Source organism: Pecten maximus, chromosome 18, assembly GCF_902652985.1.
Source record: "Pecten maximus chromosome 18, xPecMax1.1, whole genome shotgun sequence".
Lineage (NCBI taxonomy): Eukaryota > Metazoa > Mollusca > Bivalvia > Pectinida > Pectinidae > Pecten > Pecten maximus.
Genome location: NC_047032.1, coordinates 13,467,185 through 13,484,232, shown reverse-complemented (window position 1 = coordinate 13,484,232; position 17,048 = coordinate 13,467,185). Strand labels below are relative to the sequence as shown.

At 35.6% G+C, this 17,048-nt stretch overlaps 2 protein-coding genes across 3 annotated transcripts; both read left to right on the top strand.

Annotated features, from left to right (window-relative positions):
- Positions 1–434: 434 nt before the first annotated feature.
- Positions 435–4,137, top strand: LOC117316664. Its single transcript, XM_033871368.1, has 4 exons — positions 435–533; positions 1,871–2,088; positions 2,836–2,909; positions 3,619–4,137. Exons 1-4 carry the CDS (start codon positions 525–527, stop codon positions 3,774–3,776), a joined length of 459 nt encoding a protein of 152 aa, XP_033727259.1. The 5' UTR covers positions 435–524; the 3' UTR covers positions 3,777–4,137.
- A 2,822-nt stretch (positions 4,138–6,959) lies between these two features.
- On the top strand, positions 6,960–16,038 carry LOC117316663 (methyltransferase N6AMT1-like). 2 transcript variants are annotated; one of them, XM_033871365.1, is made up of 6 exons: positions 6,960–7,112; positions 9,171–9,260; positions 10,127–10,217; positions 10,743–10,826; positions 13,473–13,614; positions 14,265–16,026. In XM_033871365.1, exons 1-6 carry the CDS (start codon positions 6,973–6,975, stop codon positions 14,366–14,368), a joined length of 651 nt encoding a protein of 216 aa, XP_033727256.1. In that variant the 5' UTR covers positions 6,960–6,972; the 3' UTR covers positions 14,369–16,026. The 2 variants fall into 2 exon arrangements, with proteins under 2 accessions (XP_033727256.1, XP_033727257.1); XM_033871366.1 differs by having other exon boundaries at positions 6,963–7,112; positions 9,171–9,304; positions 14,265–16,038.
- Positions 16,039–17,048: the final 1,010 nt, after the last annotated feature.

The window sequence follows — 17,048 nt, the reverse complement described above, 5'->3', positions numbered from 1 at the left end:
GTTTAAATAAACGTTTTTTTTTTAAGTCAGCACAATTTATCATTATTTCGCTGACTCTGAACAACAAACGTTATCGCGCGAATGTATTCAAGTAGTATATTATCAAAGAATGCCGGGACTTTTAACAGTTATCAAAGTCGGCTACAGTATAAACTCCTATTACACACATATGGTCCGAGTGCTTATCAAAGACTAAGGCCAAGCAAGTGTAAATGTTTTCCAATTTTGCATACACGTGTGATTATCTACGTTTACATTAACTAATATTTCATGTGGATAGTTCCTGGATACGCTCGTGCTGTAGCGGATATACAATGTATATGCAATTAATTAAAAATAAATGATGAAAAATCGATATATCTCCTTCCATTCCAACTATTTCGAACATTTCCTCCAATCATTAACTGAACACAATATTGCGCTAGCCTTCTCAAGGGAAATAACTCTGCTTTTCACAGATTTGGACGTCATTGTTTACAAGCGAATAATACATTGGATTATTTTTGTTTTGAAGGATATTCAAAATGTCATCGGTAAGTAAGATTGATATACGAACTTACAAGAAACGTTGATCGTTTTCAAGAAGAAGCTAGGGAGTAAACTCGATATTTTAAAAAATGTAGCTCCATGAACTCCAAAAATATACATATATTAACTACACGTAGTTAATTTTCCTTAATTATTCAATAATTGATTTTTGGAAATTTGAAATAAATGCTCTTTCGGTAAGTCTTGAAGTACAGGTATGATTCTGAACGTTAGTAGATGGTATAGGGATAGCTTGACAGCTGATGGAGGCCGAGAATGATATCTGAAAAAAAAACTGTTCCAAGTCTCATTTCACCCTATCCTTGCCTTTATCCTATATATGTAGTTTGTTCATAATGTCTCATGTATGTTATGCGTCGATGCTACGATATAGAGCGAAGGGGTTTATATGTGTTATCTTCTACCTATAGTCCATTGGTTTTTGACCATAAAAGATAACTAAACTAAAAACAAAAAACAAAAAACAAACAAAAAACAAAGAAAAATAATCCAAAATAAATCGCAATCTTGATTCTAGCCTCATTTGTCACAATGGTAACATCATACTATGGAAAGATGTGACGATATTTACTTGTCTCTTTCGTGACGTCAGAATTTACGTTAGCAATTCAAATCATTACATTATACATGCGTAAAATATGATTATAATATAGAACGATAATCATATTATTTATAAAGTTTGCTAATTACATTGACGTGAGAGTTTTAATTCGATCCATGTTTTCAATCTTGTTCTGATTTGGAAAATGTGTCGTAACCCAGATTTGACCTAGATTTGTATGGCGGATGTCCCCGTGACCTAGATTTGTATGGCGGGTGTCGCCGTGACTTAGATTTGTATGGCGGGTGTCGTCGTGACCTAGATTTGTATGGCGGGTGTCGCCGTGACCTAGATTTGTATGGCGGGTGTCGCCGTGACCTAGATTTGAATGGCGGGTGTCGCCGTGACCTATATTTGTATAGTGGGTGTCGCCGTGACCTCGATTTGCATGGCAGGTGTCGCTGTGACCTAGATTTGTATGGCGGGTGTCGCAGTGACCTCGATTTGTATGGCGGGTATCGTTGATGAAGCAGAAGACGGTTGACCGCCGGTACACCTGGTCTTATTCTCCTTGCCATGGATTTGTCGATTTTGAATTAGAATTAGTTTTAATGTCTATATTCTCTGTTGCAGTTTTAATTTATGAATTGATTTTTTTTTCAAATTAATATTTTAATAAAATAAAAAAAATCTAGAAGACATACTTTTAAATCTTTATCTATACATGTATGTATTTTGTATTCACTATCAGACACATTTTTGACATTTTTCTTCTTATAGACGTCCCCAAATAACGGGAGTACCATTTCGACCAGTCCTGCTTCTTCTCATCATCCTCCTCTTAGAGTTCCGCCAAAAGTTACGACGCCATCTACTTCCGTTTTTGACGGTGAAGGCGGGAAGACAATCTTGGCACTAATTGTTCTTGTGTTCGTCATTTTATTGGTTCTAATCGGAGTGATTTGTCTGGGAATATGGATGTACAACAAAATGTACAGGTGAGAGTAGTCACATCGTTTCTAAATCACGAATTATCGAAAATGTTGTAAGAACTCCGCCATCAAAATTCAGGAAGGTGCTATCCGTACTTACATCGTAAACAACATTATATTGCTCGGCCAGATGTTCAACTTAGCTTAATTTGACAACTTTTTTACAACTATTTCTAATACATGTACTATTATAACGGGACTGCAGTAGTATTGCTGTTTAATAAAAGGTGGATTTTGAAGAACTGAAAAGAACTTTTGGTCGATCATGATTATCGCATCCCACCTTTAGGAACGTTCTTTTGTTATAAGAGCTTCGGTGGGAACACTCTTCATGATTAGCTATATACTTGAGCATTTGATGAAGTATTCGAATAAGACCAATATTCCGCGAAATGACTGGATTTTATTTCTGGTTCACAATATCCTTGTTGAGTTTGGCGAAAAAAATCTTCTTAAGAATTACATCATCATAATTGCGACCCTCCCTTGACGGTTTTTTTTTTTTTTTAAACAAGGTTGATTGTTGATTTTTATCGTCGAGTTTAGCAAGTTCCTCAAATTAATGAAATTATTTAAGGAACAAGCTAGCATTATTGGATTTTAAGAAGAACGACTTTTCTCAAATTCTGCAATGGTTTCTTATGGGAAATGCTATTTTAAAGAATGTACCTATTGGTTAAGACTTTTTATCAAATTACATATCTCTTCGTAATTACGGTTTTATTTACATTATATCGTGTTGTTCCTTCACAGGAAAGCGATCGAAAAACAGGAATTGTTTGAGAAGTCAAAAACGAAAACAGTTGCTACACAAACTAGACTGACAGGTATGTGTGATGGCAGTTGACTTGATAAAATGTCACAGATATAAGTTTTATATTAGCTGATGAATTTTAAAACCTATACGCTTCATGAACAATTATTCAACATCAGATGAAAACAAAATTCCATGCAATAGACACACCCTTTGTGTAAATATATCAAACTATATATTTAGTTTGTTTGATTTTTATTTTAAAAAGGTTTGCATTAACTATTATTCTTAGGAAAATGCATGTGAGGGATTGGAAAATGTTTAAAACGTTTAAGTCGTCAATATCAATGTGATTTGTGTTGGTTTAGTTTTTTTCAAAGTTGACGAAAATGGTAAAACAATGTAAATGTAAGTATTTAACAGTTGTTTTAATGTTGTTATAGTCGATATGGCAGCAAGATGTATGGTGGGCAAATGTAGCAACCCTAACGGGTTCCCATGCCATTTGCCCACCATACATATTGCTGCCATATCGACTATAACAACATTAAAACCACTGTTCATTGCTTAAATATTAGAGATTTGGTACAGACCGGGAACTTACATGGACATGCATGAATACTTGTATGGACCCTGAATTAGGGGTTTGTGTCAAGTCCCTGCTATTCTCATATGCTGTTTCCAAATTTTGATAAGACGGTGAGTTTTTTAAAACACATATGGTCATTTCATTCCCACCGACAATTAAATATGTGAACTGATTGTTTCCTTTACTCCTGAAGGTCGACATATGGAGGAATATATTAGAAGAATGGATACAGTGTACATGTCGACCTACAAAGGGACACAACTCCCGGGAAGACTAGATTTACCCTGCCAGGTGGCACCAAAAAGACCCCACCCAATACACAGAGCCTTGGCCAAAATATTATCATACTGATCAGCCGAACTACATCACGAAAGTCGATTAAACCAACTAAACTAACGAACGTGGTTTATTTATTAAAATATTCATTTATTTTTGTAATTGATAAGTATGTTTACGTAGGTAGTATCCAGGATTTACCTATGTATATATATAAAGATGACACTAGGAGGGTAGATTATATGTTTTGTTTATTATACATACTTCAAAAGAAAAACTAAAGCATTACGGGTAATATTAGTCCCGTGTAAAGAGCGATAACTCTCACAGTGGCGGAATCTGCGGTTCACCAGACGACAGACGACATTTCAGAAAAAATAATACGTTTTAATTTTGAAGTTATTTTGTTTAATAAAAAAATATGTTGGTTGCATGATTATTTTATTTTCGCAGTTTTCATGTGAAACAGGGTTTTCGCTATGAGCTCGGGAACTTTGAAATCCAGACAGGAGATATAAGTCCGTTTTACAGTACCTTCCTAAACCGACGGACACAAAAGATTTGGCACGTGGGGCTATAGGCAAGGTGGTGAGGTTCATGATAGTCACAGAAAAGGGGATAGTGAGTAAAGGGGGGTTTAATAACATAACATACTTTATTATTACCTTATGAGTTTGAAGGTTTGATTAAAATTCGGTAAAAATGACACCCTATATAAAGAACACCAATAAGTGTCATTTTTTCCGAGTTTAATTAATTTAGCTTCCCACCAAAACGTCTCCGTTTGCGCCCGCATCCGTTTCTGATATTTAACCTCCCAGATTCTATGAAAAGGCAAGTCCGCTTATTTTGTGACGATAATTCTGTAATAGATATATAGCTTCAGAAGCTGGCTTAAAAACCTTAAACTGTCCTAAAATAGTTGGGAAAACGGCTGGATGATGGCTTTTAATCCAAATTATGTGAAATTTTAACAATGCCACGTAAAAGAAACTTATATATATATATATTGTAGCATAAAAATGCATATTACGCGACCAAAAACTAATTAAGGGCGTCAAAACAGCAACACATTTAGGGCTCATCGTGTCTGATTCCTCATGGAACATATATATATATATATATACATATCAACAAGTATTAGGCTAAAAACACTCAGATCTACACGCAGAAATATAGAAGCTGACAACAACAAAATCGAAGAACGTGGCTTACAAAAACACGTATCTGTACGACCCCCAGCTACAATTGTTACTAGGACTGAGGTAAACAAAATTGCCAGAACAAAATATTGGGTAAACAAGTGGAGAGCTGTCATGTACGCCTACAACTACACAGCGTCTTATTCATGCGAAACAACAAAAAAAAGATGGATAATCCCTTCAAACCATTTCCTTGACAAAAACAAAAAACAAACAAACTAACAAAACAAACAACTGATCATATCAACTTGATCATATCCAAGGTTTCACCAAAATTGAATATTTTACGCAGATTCAAATTCACTTTAGATCGTACTTCCCTTCAAACTCTTTATTTTACTCTTATCCGACCTAATTTTGAATATGGGAACATTGTTTGGGATAACCTTACAAAAACTCAGTCTGACATGCTAGAAAATCTCCAATTAGAGGCAGCGCGTATAGTTACTGGCGGAACTAAACTCACAAGTAGAGTAAAACTTTATCTTGAAACAGGCTGGCTTCCCTTAGAGCAAAGACGTAAACACCACAAAATAATTCATTTCCATAAAATGGTTCACGGTCTCCTTCCTCAGTATCTACAAGAAATTCTTCCTCGACGTAATAATAGCATCCATGATCACAATACTCGTGTTGGAAATAACTTTCGCCCTCCTCCTTGTCGCACAAGTCTTTACATGAAATCCTTCCTGCCATCTGTAATCCCTTTGTGGAATTCCTTGCCAGATGCAATCAAAAGTGATCCGTCCATAACTAAATTGAAAAGTCATTTGAATAAACCACGCCACAAATTCCACATAACTTCCTTAGCGGTAATAGACTGGGTCAGATTCACCATGCAAGATTAAGGATGGAGTGCAGTCCACTAAAATTTTATTTATTTCATAAAAATCTTATAGATAGTCCTATATGCATGTGTAATCATGAAGATGAGACCAACGAACATTTCTCATTACGTTGTCCACTTTTCGCACAGTTTCGCTTACGTTGTTTTAGTGCTATAAACTATCCCTTATCAACTGAAATACTACTCTTCGGTGATAACGAACTCACGTATGATGAAAATCTTTTGATTTTTTCCAGTGTTCAAGAATTTATAATTATTTCTAAAAGATTTGAATGATTGTTTTTATTTTTTTTATTCTTTATTGTTTGCCAAGTACACAGCTGTTACAGCAGGTTGTATATCTCATGTCATGGCATGACATTCCTCTTCTTTTTCTTCTGGTCTTTTCATCTGTCTTCTTTCCGAATTTCCCCATTTTTCATTTATTCAAGTATTACATTGCTCACTTACGTATTCTCCCACTTGCTGCCGTTTACTCAATGTGTCATAAAAGGAAACGGATAAATATAAGTCTTATACTTGTTTCCGAATCCTATTCACATTATGATTGTATGATTGTGTATTGTATATGTATGAATTGAATGAATAAAATAAAGTTTATATTAAAACAAACAAAAAAGCAAAAAGAAAACAAATCTAGCTCGTTCCCTCAATTTATATTTGCTCGATCTTTCTTTCCATACACCATCCGTCTCTGGAACCTATAACTGTCCCAAGATTTCCGACTTATTCAGCACTGATCTTACACACGGGGTAGCATACCACTCCTAAACAAACAAAAAATCAAGCATTTCACCACGAGTAATTATATAATTAACAAATTCTCGAAAGTGTGCATGCCCGTGATCTTCAGTACAAAGTTGATATTGATGTGTTGATGTATGCAAATGTAGATTTCGTAGCCCTTTCTTTAAATATGTATCAGTTAAAACGACCGACTTCTAATTTGAGCCAAAACAAAGCATAATAAACTGATTTTTTTTGTGTCTTCTCACGAAAAAAAACAAACTTACTGAACCTACAAATTATTTTCGTATTAAAAATATATTCTCTATTTTTCAAAGGTAAATATCTCCTATACAGAAATGAATGATTTTCGCACTCTTTGATATTTTCTGAACTAACAGAAAACTGGTGCAAATGTACACCAAGAGCGGCTTCCACTGGAGTTGTCGCCCTTGCGTAAAATCTCCTGTCAAAAACACCAGAAAACTGGAGCAAAATGTCAGACGACAAATATTCTACTCCGGACATCTCACACTTACGACAAGGAGACTTTGAGCACGTGTATGAACCGGCAGAAGATACATTTCTGTTCCTTGATGCACTGGTTAAAGAGCACGACTACATCAAAGAAACAAAGTAAAATAATTCTTGTACAATTCCATAGATCTGTCGATATCCAGGTTGGAAGTTGACCAGACTTTTTAGAACTGGGATGTTTTGATGAACACGTGCATGTGTATCAATTTATAGCTTGCTTTCTTGTCGGTTACATTGGCACTTCCATACGAAAAGTTAGTTTACTTTTAAAGTTAATATTATAATGTTATAGATGTTTGATAATATCAACTTTCGATACTGTTCATGAATTCATAAAGCGCGTTGAAGTATGAAATTCTTATTGTTAAATGCCACAAACAAAATGTACATGCCAGACTCGGGCATATATATGACAGATATAAGTCTGGTGTTAGGGTCAGAGGAAACTCTGGCTACATCTAGTCCTGACACCAGATTTGGGCATATCTGACCTATAGAATTCTGTTTTTAAGGCCAGAGGAAACTTGAATTAAGTCATATAGAACCTACATATATACACACCTGATATTTTCTTAATCCCAATAACTCATTTCATTTTGATCACAGGTAATAAAAAAATATACCACATGAAAGCACATTTTCTAAATCTTATTCTCATATATCTAACTGACCATACTGAAAAGGGTATTAAATATTTAACTGTTGGTTAATAAAAAGGTACCTTTTTATACCAAGTGCTCTAAATGACGTCCAATTTTGCAGCGACAAGATCCATTCTACATCTAAAATTCTTAATCACTAATGCATTTTCTTAAGATAACTCCACAGAAAGATATCTAAAGGGTTGAGGTCAGGTGAATGTGGCGACCACTCTTTATGGGTCTTGACAATATAATCTTCCTTCCAAAAATTAAATACAACCATTGTATGTAGTGTTGCTCCATTATATTGAAACCACATTGATCTAATGTTATGAGATTTTTTTTGCAAGGCTGGTAAGAATTTTCTTTTAAGAAGCTGGAGGCAGCAATCACAGTTAACTGTCATGGAATTGCCATTTGTGTCCTGACCTCATAGAAAAATGGGCCAATAATTAAGTTGAACTAAAAGCCACTGAAACGGTTACTTTAACATTATGTAGGGGTTTCTCTATATAGAACTGTGGTTTTTCAGACCCCCAGAATCTGAAGTGAAATTCTGCTTGTTCACCTCATTATGTAGGTGGAAATGAGCCTCATCTGAAAACCAAACGGTATCTGCGGAAATGTCTGCGGCTGCTCTATATATAATCCACATCGCAAATTTATGCCAACCGAGAATAAATCAGTATCTTTCAGGTGCTGCATAATTGAAATGCGATATGCAGTCAAGTGCAAATCAAATTTAAGTATCCTGTAGACACTAGAGATACTGGTTATCACTGTCTATGTCCTTTAAAACTTATTGCACAGACTTTTACTTTAATTTACTGTTCTAATACTTTCCTTAGAGCGAGCACATTAGGCCTCCCCTTGTTTGCATACCGTCCATCAGCAACTGATCCTCCTTATTATGCGATTAATCTGCATTATTGACATCCTCAGCATCTCTGGATACTTTTTACGCATAAATCTGACCACTTTTATAATTAATCTGATGAAACAGTTTTACTGCTTCTGCCATATGTTTGTCAGACATATCCATCATTGAGAATGCCTGTTCTTTGAGTCGTATGTGACATTATATATATGACATCAAATTTCCCAACTTTGAAGAATTTACTATCAATGGTAACATATGGTGTATAAAGCTTTTCATTGTGATGAGTAGTGACTGAGAAAAGTCAATTTAGAATGTAGGAGATAAATTGAAACACCCTGTATATATAGTACTGTAGTTTGCAAATCATGTGGAAAATTGTTAAATGAAAGAATTTTTTAATATTAAAAACAAATTTATGTGGAAAATGTTGCATTAAGAATATTAATGTACAATGTATTTACATATTTACTGTATAATGTCGCGTTACATTTTACCAGTGAATATATAAAATCATAAATATATCATAAATGATACATTTATGGTAATATTGGAATATACTGGGGTAGATAAAACATATTTACATGGAATTCATGAATGTTTAAAGAAAAAACTGGTTTATTCCAATCTGACTTACAGACCAGCTTGCTGCCTGGAGATAGGATGCGGGTCAGGAGTATGTATAACCTTTCTGGCGAAAATGTTGGGACCCACCGCTGCCATGTATTGGTAGGTCACAACCAAAAGATAGTCCGAAAGATTCTGACTACAAGGTATCGTTCCTGTCCAAATAAGGCATCTTTCCTCTTTACCGTAGGAAGAGGATGAAAGTCTTAATCATTCGGACTACCACAAGAAAACACTTTGCAGACTATGAATCTGCAATTTGCAAAGCGGAATACATTTATTTGCTTTACTTCCATTTCTGACTAAATTATATTTTTGAAAGTTTAAATTAAATTGCTTCTCTGACATTTCTGACTTATGTTAACTTGATTAAAACTAATTTAATGATAGATCCTATCTCTCCAGCATTTGAATTCGAGGAATATATCTCTTTTTCCTGTAATCAACTTTTAGTACTTTTGTGTAGAGTATAATCACTTTGTTAATGGTTATAGATATCTATAAATCCATAGGTGTGCAAACTATTAATAGTTATAACCCCTTCATGACAATGTCGGGGAGGGAATATAGAGTTCCGTTTGTACATGTGTCTAAGTCATATAGTATGTTTATCTTTTGTCAGCAACTACATTTTTAACCAGATTTCAATCAAACTTTATCCTTTGGTCAAATATGAGAATACATTGAAAGAGTTCAGGTTAAATGATGCAAAAATCAATTACAAGGCTACTGTTACTATATATATCTATCTGTTACTATTAAAATCTAGCGGCTTCATTTTTATGCAGATATTCATTATAATATAGTCAAGAATGAGAATACCTCATCATGTTGGCCTCAAGTCTTATTAATTATAAAATAATTCAGCAGGTACATGCAAGGGGATTTTTTTCGCTTGCGATGCCTCGTTTAAATGAGCACTTTCGTTTGTTATGTATTAGTATAATATGACTGTATCTATGTGCTAGGTGTACAGACATCAACCCATTGGCTGCACAGGCAGCTGAGAAGACAGCTCAACAGAATGGTGTCACTGTTCAGCCAGTTCTTACAGATTTGGTAAATATTTGAAAAACATAACCATAAATTAGTAAGTGATCATTTAGCATAAAAAAGCTCTGTACACTATTGAGATTTCTCGGAGGTGTAAGATTAAAGTATAAAAAAAATCATATCAATGAAGATCAGAATGAACTTTAATGCTTTATTTTATGTATTATGGTACGGCGACATCCGTCCCTCCAGCATAAACTTTTGTTTGTATTTTAGAGAATTGTAACATATTAGTTTTTATGATCATTGCTAATAGGTCAAGACTATGTGTGTAATATAAAAAATAAGTTGTTGGTAAAAAATGTCATTGAGGGTAAGTGTACATTGCATTAAGATCACATGAGACAATAGTTTGAAGGACAACAGAAACGGTGAACTAAGAACTTATAGTATTCATAATGAAGACCTTGAAATGAATAAGGTTTACTAAAATATTGTTTTCATCTTCTTCACATTTCGCCATTGGAAGACAACCAGCAGTTAAATTGTGACATTTTTTTTGTTTTACTATTGTTTTGTTTTTAATGTTAGGTTGGCTGCCTGAGACCTCGACTTAAAAACCAGGTGGATGTATTACTATTCAACCCTCCATATGTTGTTACACCCTCAGATGAAGTAAGTCAATTATTTATGGGGTGCCAAATATGAGATTGGAAGGTTAGGTAAACACAGAATTGGTGGGGGAGGTAAGGGGAGGTAATATGGGATTGTCAGGGGAGGTAAATATGAGATTGGAAGGTTAGGTAAACACAGAATTGATGGGGGAGGTAAATATGGGATTGGTGGGGGGAGGTTAATATGGGATTGGTGGAGGAGTGTAAATATGGGATTGTCAGGGGAGTTAAATATGGGATTGGTGGGGGAGGTTAATATGGGATTGGTGGAGGAGATAAATATGGGATTGTCAGGGGAGGTAAATATGGGATTGGTGGGGGAGGTAAATGTGGGATTGGTGGGGGAGGTTAATATGGGATTGGTGGAGGAGATAAATATGGGATTGTCAGGGGAGGTAAATATGGGATTGTCAGGGGAGGTAAATATGGGATTGGTGGGGGAGGTAAATATGGGATTGTCAGGGGAGGTAAATATGGGATTGGTGGGGGAGGTAAATATGGGATTGTCAGGGGAGGTAAATATGGGATTGGTGGGGGAGGTAAATATGGTATTGTCAGGGGAGGTAAAAATGGGATTGGTGAAGGAGGTAAATATGGGAATGGTGGGGGAGGTAAATATGGGATTGTCAGGGGAGGTAAATATGGGATTGGTGGGGGAGGTAAATATGGGATTGGTGGGGGAGGTAAATAAGGGATTGGTGGGGGAGGTAAATATGGGATTGGTGGGGGAGGTAAATATGGGATTAGTGGGGGAGGTAAATAAAGGATTGTCAGGGGAGATAAATAAGGCATTGATGGGGTGGGGGGTGGGGGGGGGGGGGGGTGATAAGTAAGGGATTGACTGGGGAGATAATGCATTTGCAGGGGAGATCAGTAAGGTATTGACGGGAGATAAATAAGGGATTGACAGGGGGATAAGTAAGAGATTGAAGAGAAATCAGTTAGGGGTTGACAGGGGAGATAAGTAAGGTATTGACAGGGGTGATAAGTAAGGTATTGACATGGGAGATAGTAAGGTATTGACAGGGGAGATAAGTAGGGATTGACAGGGGTGATAAATAAGGTATTGACAGGGGGATAAGTAAGAGATTGAAGAGAAATCAGTTAGGGGTTGACAGGGGAGATAAGTAAGGTATTGACATGGGAGATAGTAAGGTATTGACAGGGGAGATAAGTAAGGGATTGACAGGGGTGATAAGTAAGGTATTGACAGGGGACATAAATAAGGGATTGACAGGGGTGATAAGTAAGGGATTGACAGGGGATAAGTAAGAGATTGAAGAGAAATCAGTTAGGGGTTGACATGGGAGATAAGTAAGGTATTGACAGGGGAGATAAGTAGGGATTGACAGGGGAGATAGTAAGGTATTGACAGGGGACATAAATAAGGGATTGACAGGGGTGATAAGTAAGGTATTGACAGGGGTGATAAGTAAGGTATTGACAGGGGAGATAGAAAGGTATTGACAGGGGACATAAATAAGGGATTGACAGGGGTGATAAGTAAGGTATTGACAGGGGAGATAAGTAAGGGATTGACAGGGGACATAAATAAGGGATTGACAGGGGAGATAGTAAGGTATTGACAGGGGACATAAATAAGGGATTGACAGGGGTGATAAGTAAGGTATTGACGGGTGATAAGTAAGGTATTGACAGGGGTGATAAGTAAGGGATTGACAGGGGATAAGTAAGAGATTGAAGAGAAATCAGTTAGGGGTTGACATGGGAGATAAGTAAGGTATTGACAGGGGAGATAAGTAGGGATTGACAGGGGAGATAGTAAGGTATTGACATGGGAGATAAGTAAGGGATTGACAGGGGAGATAGTAAGGTATTGACAGGGGAGATAAGGTATTGACAGGGGAGATAAGTAAGGGATTGACAGGGGAGATAGAAAGGTATTGACAGGGGAGATAAGAAGGGATTGACAGGGGAGATAGTAAGGTATTGACAGGGGAGATAAGTAAGGGATTGACAAGGGAGATAAGTAAGGGATTGACAGGAGAGATAAGTAAGGGATTGACAGAGGAGATAAGTAAGGGATTGACAGAGGAGATAAGTAAGAGATTAAAGAGAAATCAGTAAGGGATTGACAGGGGAGATAAGTAAGGGATTGACAGAGGAGATAAGTAAGGTATTGACATGGGAGATAGTAAGGTATTGACAGGGGAGATAAGTAAGAGATTAAAGAGAAATCAGTAAGGGATTGACAGGGGAGATAAGTAAGGGGTTGAAAGGGGGAGATCAATAAGGCATTGCAGGGGAGCTAAGTAAGGGATTGACGGAAATCAGTAAGGCATTGAAAGGGGAGATAAATAAGAGATTGAAAGGGGAAATCAACAGTGCTACTTGTAAATTATTTTCAGTGAATTATTCTGAAAAAGAGGTCACTCCAAAGTATCAAACAATATACTAATAGAATATATGACCAATAATGTAAAGAGAGGAAAAATGTTAAGGAAATGTGTTTGATGACATGCCACACCATTACGGTTTCTAAATTTTGACACAAACCACCTCAAGATAACCCATGCCAAAAGTATGAGGTTAAATTGTCAAGTGCTGTACTTGACATGTCGATTGATACAAATAGTCAAGAATCATTTTTGTATATCATGGCATATGTGATATTTGTCTTTTCCAGGTAGGTAGTAGTGGTATAGAAGCTTCATGGGCAGGAGGTTGTCATGGTCGAGAGGTGATGGACAGACTCTTCCCACAAATTCCTGACATTCTTTCACCTCAGGGAATCTTCTACCTTGTCATTATTAAGGAAAACAAGGCAGGTATGTACATTGAAAGTTTCGCGTATAAAGAGAAACCTTGAAACCTGTAGTAATAGCAATAGAGGCTGTATTATATAGCCAATTGTATAATAAAAAAAATGAATGTGTGTGGTCAGTTTAAAGCTTTTCAATTATTGATTCTTTTCATATTATCTTTGCTTCACTGTCCCACTAACACAAAAGTTATCTAAGATTGATAAAAGATTGCAGATTGGGGAATGGGCTTATTACAAGATAGTTAAAGTCTTTTTTAATGGTGACTTATTTCTAGGCATTGGCTGTTTGCCGTACAAATATATATACATGTACAAGTAGTGAAGCATTTGTTTCAGTATGATTCCAAGTTACTGAATATGTTCACTATTTGATATACTGGTGTGAAATCAACATCACTGCTGATCAGGTAGACTGGCTACTGTCCCAGAAAATTTTATAAAGAATCACACATCTGAATTTTAAAAGTTGTTTATCTCCTCTAAATTGAAGATATCAAAATCAATAAGTCTGATTTTCATTTATTTGAAATTTTTCCAAAATTGTATTTGTATAATTACTTACCTAGTTACCTACTGAACAAGAATTGACTCGTTTGTGTGCTGACCTATTGAGGTATAGGAGAATTTATCAGATACTTAATGTTTCTCTTTCAGAGGAAATAGAGGATATAATGAAAGGTTATGGTTATAAGATGTGGACAGTTTTATCGAGAAGATCAGGGCCAGAATTCCTCTCTATTTTAAAGTTTACCAGATGACATGTTACCACCCATGACAAAAAAAATCATCCTTTGTGTGACCAACAATTTCTATGCAACGTCAGAGGAGAAAGAAACAATACAGTGATGTCAGAGGAACAATGAAATGACATCATTATCAGCTTTAGACAGGAGAGATTGTGTGTGAAACAGGAGATAAAACAGAACAGACAGATAGATGCCACAATGTCATTAGCCTACAACCTAGTCTTTTTGACGGAATGGACCAGATCAAACACTATGTACCAATTGTACCAGAATACAAACATGGATGATGTGACCTTGAATATGAGTCAAGGTCATTTATTTTGGCAAACTTTATTTTGGCAAACTTTTTCTGGTGTCATACCAGTAATCAAATAGCTGAATAATGAATTAATTCTACAAATGTAGGTGTTTATTTAATCAGATGTTCCAGTAAAGTTTTGTTCAACCCATGTGACCTTGAATATCGGTCAATGTCGTTTCTATTTGAAACCTTTGTATTTCCATGCAATAACTTAAGTTTCCTTGGGCAGATCAAACGTTAACTTTATACAGTGTATTCTTATTGAAAGTTCTTGCCTGGGATTGCTTTTCTGTGTCAAATGTCAAGGTCATGTTCACTTTTGCTAAATATAGAAAATAAGTTTCCATGCAATAACTTTGCTTTTGCCAATCAAAATAATACTTTAAAATGATCTACCTCAAACTTCATAGAATGCTTCCTTATTGAAACAGCTTGCTTATAATTGCTTTTCAGCATCAAAATTCAAGGTCACTGTTACCAAAGTTAAATAAACAAATCACTTTACATGCAAAATCTAGAGTTTGCTTTGGCCAATCTAGCTTTAAAAAAACTTTTCTGTACTTCCATACGTAAAGTACCGGGTATTTGCTTAAAATTGATTTACAGTTTGAATGGTCAAAGGTCAAGGCCACTGTTACTATAAATAGAAAATCAGTTTCCTCTCAGTAACATGGCTTTCCTTGGGGCTTATCGATCTTAAACTTCATACAGTGTTTTCTTATTGAAAGTGCTTGCTTGGGATTTATTTTTACCTTTCAAGGTTCAAAGTCAAGGTTACTCTTACTTGAGATAGAAATCAAGAGATCACAGGCTCCATATTCTGCCGTCAAAATGTATTACTTATGTGTTTTTCTGGCTTTATGGCAGTGAACCTATGCCAGTTTATCTATCAGTCTGACCGGTCATCCATACTTTCAACTGAAATGTGTTTGTGCTGTTTTTCATTGAAACTTAATATGATGTTACACTGTGACGTGCAGATGTGCAATAGGGGTTAAAAACCAAGGTTACTAAAAATACAATCCAAAATACACTGTCAAAAAGTATCATCTGCGGCTCACTACAGATGATAAAACTTTATGAAATTTCACCTGATGATACACTGAGACTGACGCACATGATGGGTTTACGAACAGCCTTTAATAAGGTCAAAATCAAGTTCTCTGTTACTAAATCTATAACTAGATATATACTTTAAAGTACATCATGTAAGGCCTGTACAGAAGGCAACATGTTTTGAAACATTACATGTATGATGATACTCTGTTGAATACACCCTTTATAAAATACAATGTTATCATACAATTTGAATTTGATTGTATTTGTTGTCAATACATGTTTAAATACAATTTGGGTGACAGATAAATAAATGTACAATGGCACAAGTTAATTACGATCTCAGAAGATCCCTAGAAAGATTAAGAATAGCTTCACATTATTTTTGAGAACTTTAACACTCTTCAGTCTATTCCTACCAATCTAATTAAAATCTAGATGGTTATTATCACTACGTTACATGAACATCTAACAACATCCAATAAGGGGTCACGTCAGGATGACCTTTTGGATTAGCCAATCAAATGACTACTTCCAGAATCTTGGAAGTGAATAAATTCTATATGTCCGAATTAGCATGACTAGAGTGCATAGATTTTTAATCTGTCAATTTATTTCAAGCCATTAGATTGTATTCCTACCTGTCTATGTTAAGGAGTATATAATTACATTTTGAAATGAAGGCGAAACGAGATTTTTAATGATGAAACGAGATTTTTAATGATCAAGTGCTGTTGCTAATCATCTTTTAAACAACTTGTTCCAATAGTGTTATTCTGCGATCTTAGGGAGTTAAGAATTTTAAATCATGTTACACAATTTTGATGGACGATGAAATGTTAATGGTTAAACGGTCATCCTGACCCTTCAGGTCAGATTACCTTAAAAGTACAAAGTCGAAACCTTGAACTTTTTATTTACGTCAGATTGCCAATAAGCCACACTTATTTGTGTTAGAGTGAGGGATTAAAAGCCATTTGGGAATACATTTTGTTTGATGGTCGGTACTCCGGCCTCCTCTTTTAGGTCATTTAAAAATATTGATTCCAAAATACAGCGTGTCCTCATATCAGTATCAAAACATGTTTGATATCCGGTTTGGGCTTAAATTGTCGGAAATAGACACTGTTGTATGTATGTGTCATATCAGCCGAAATAATCAAGTGCACGAGGAAGTATATACATGTACAGAGTTTACACTAGTGTTTGTTGGATATTTTGTAACCTTTGAAAATTAACTTACAAGAGTGAAATTAATACTATATCTAACAAATGTGAGTCGCATGACATGTTTCTAGCACAATAATAAAATTGTCAACTAATCGCTCACACTGT

What these genes read in the sequence shown, in the direction of transcription:
- LOC117316663 (XM_033871365.1), top strand. Translation starts at nt 6,973, where the DNA reads ATGTCAGACGACAAATATTCTACTCCGGACATCTCACACTTACGACAA. An exon ending in CCCACCGCTGCCATGTATTG is followed by an intron (nt 9,261 to 10,126) that starts GTAGGTCACAAC and finishes TCTATGTGCTAG; the next exon opens with GTGTACAGACATCAACCCAT. An exon ending in AGCCAGTTCTTACAGATTTG is followed by an intron (nt 10,218 to 10,742) that starts GTAAATATTTGA and finishes TTTTAATGTTAG; the next exon opens with GTTGGCTGCCTGAGACCTCG.
- LOC117316664 (XM_033871368.1), top strand. An exon ending in ATGTACAACAAAATGTACAG is followed by an intron (nt 2,089 to 2,835) that starts GTGAGAGTAGTC and finishes GTTCCTTCACAG; the next exon opens with GAAAGCGATCGAAAAACAGG. An exon ending in TACACAAACTAGACTGACAG is followed by an intron (nt 2,910 to 3,618) that starts GTATGTGTGATG and finishes TTACTCCTGAAG; the next exon opens with GTCGACATATGGAGGAATAT.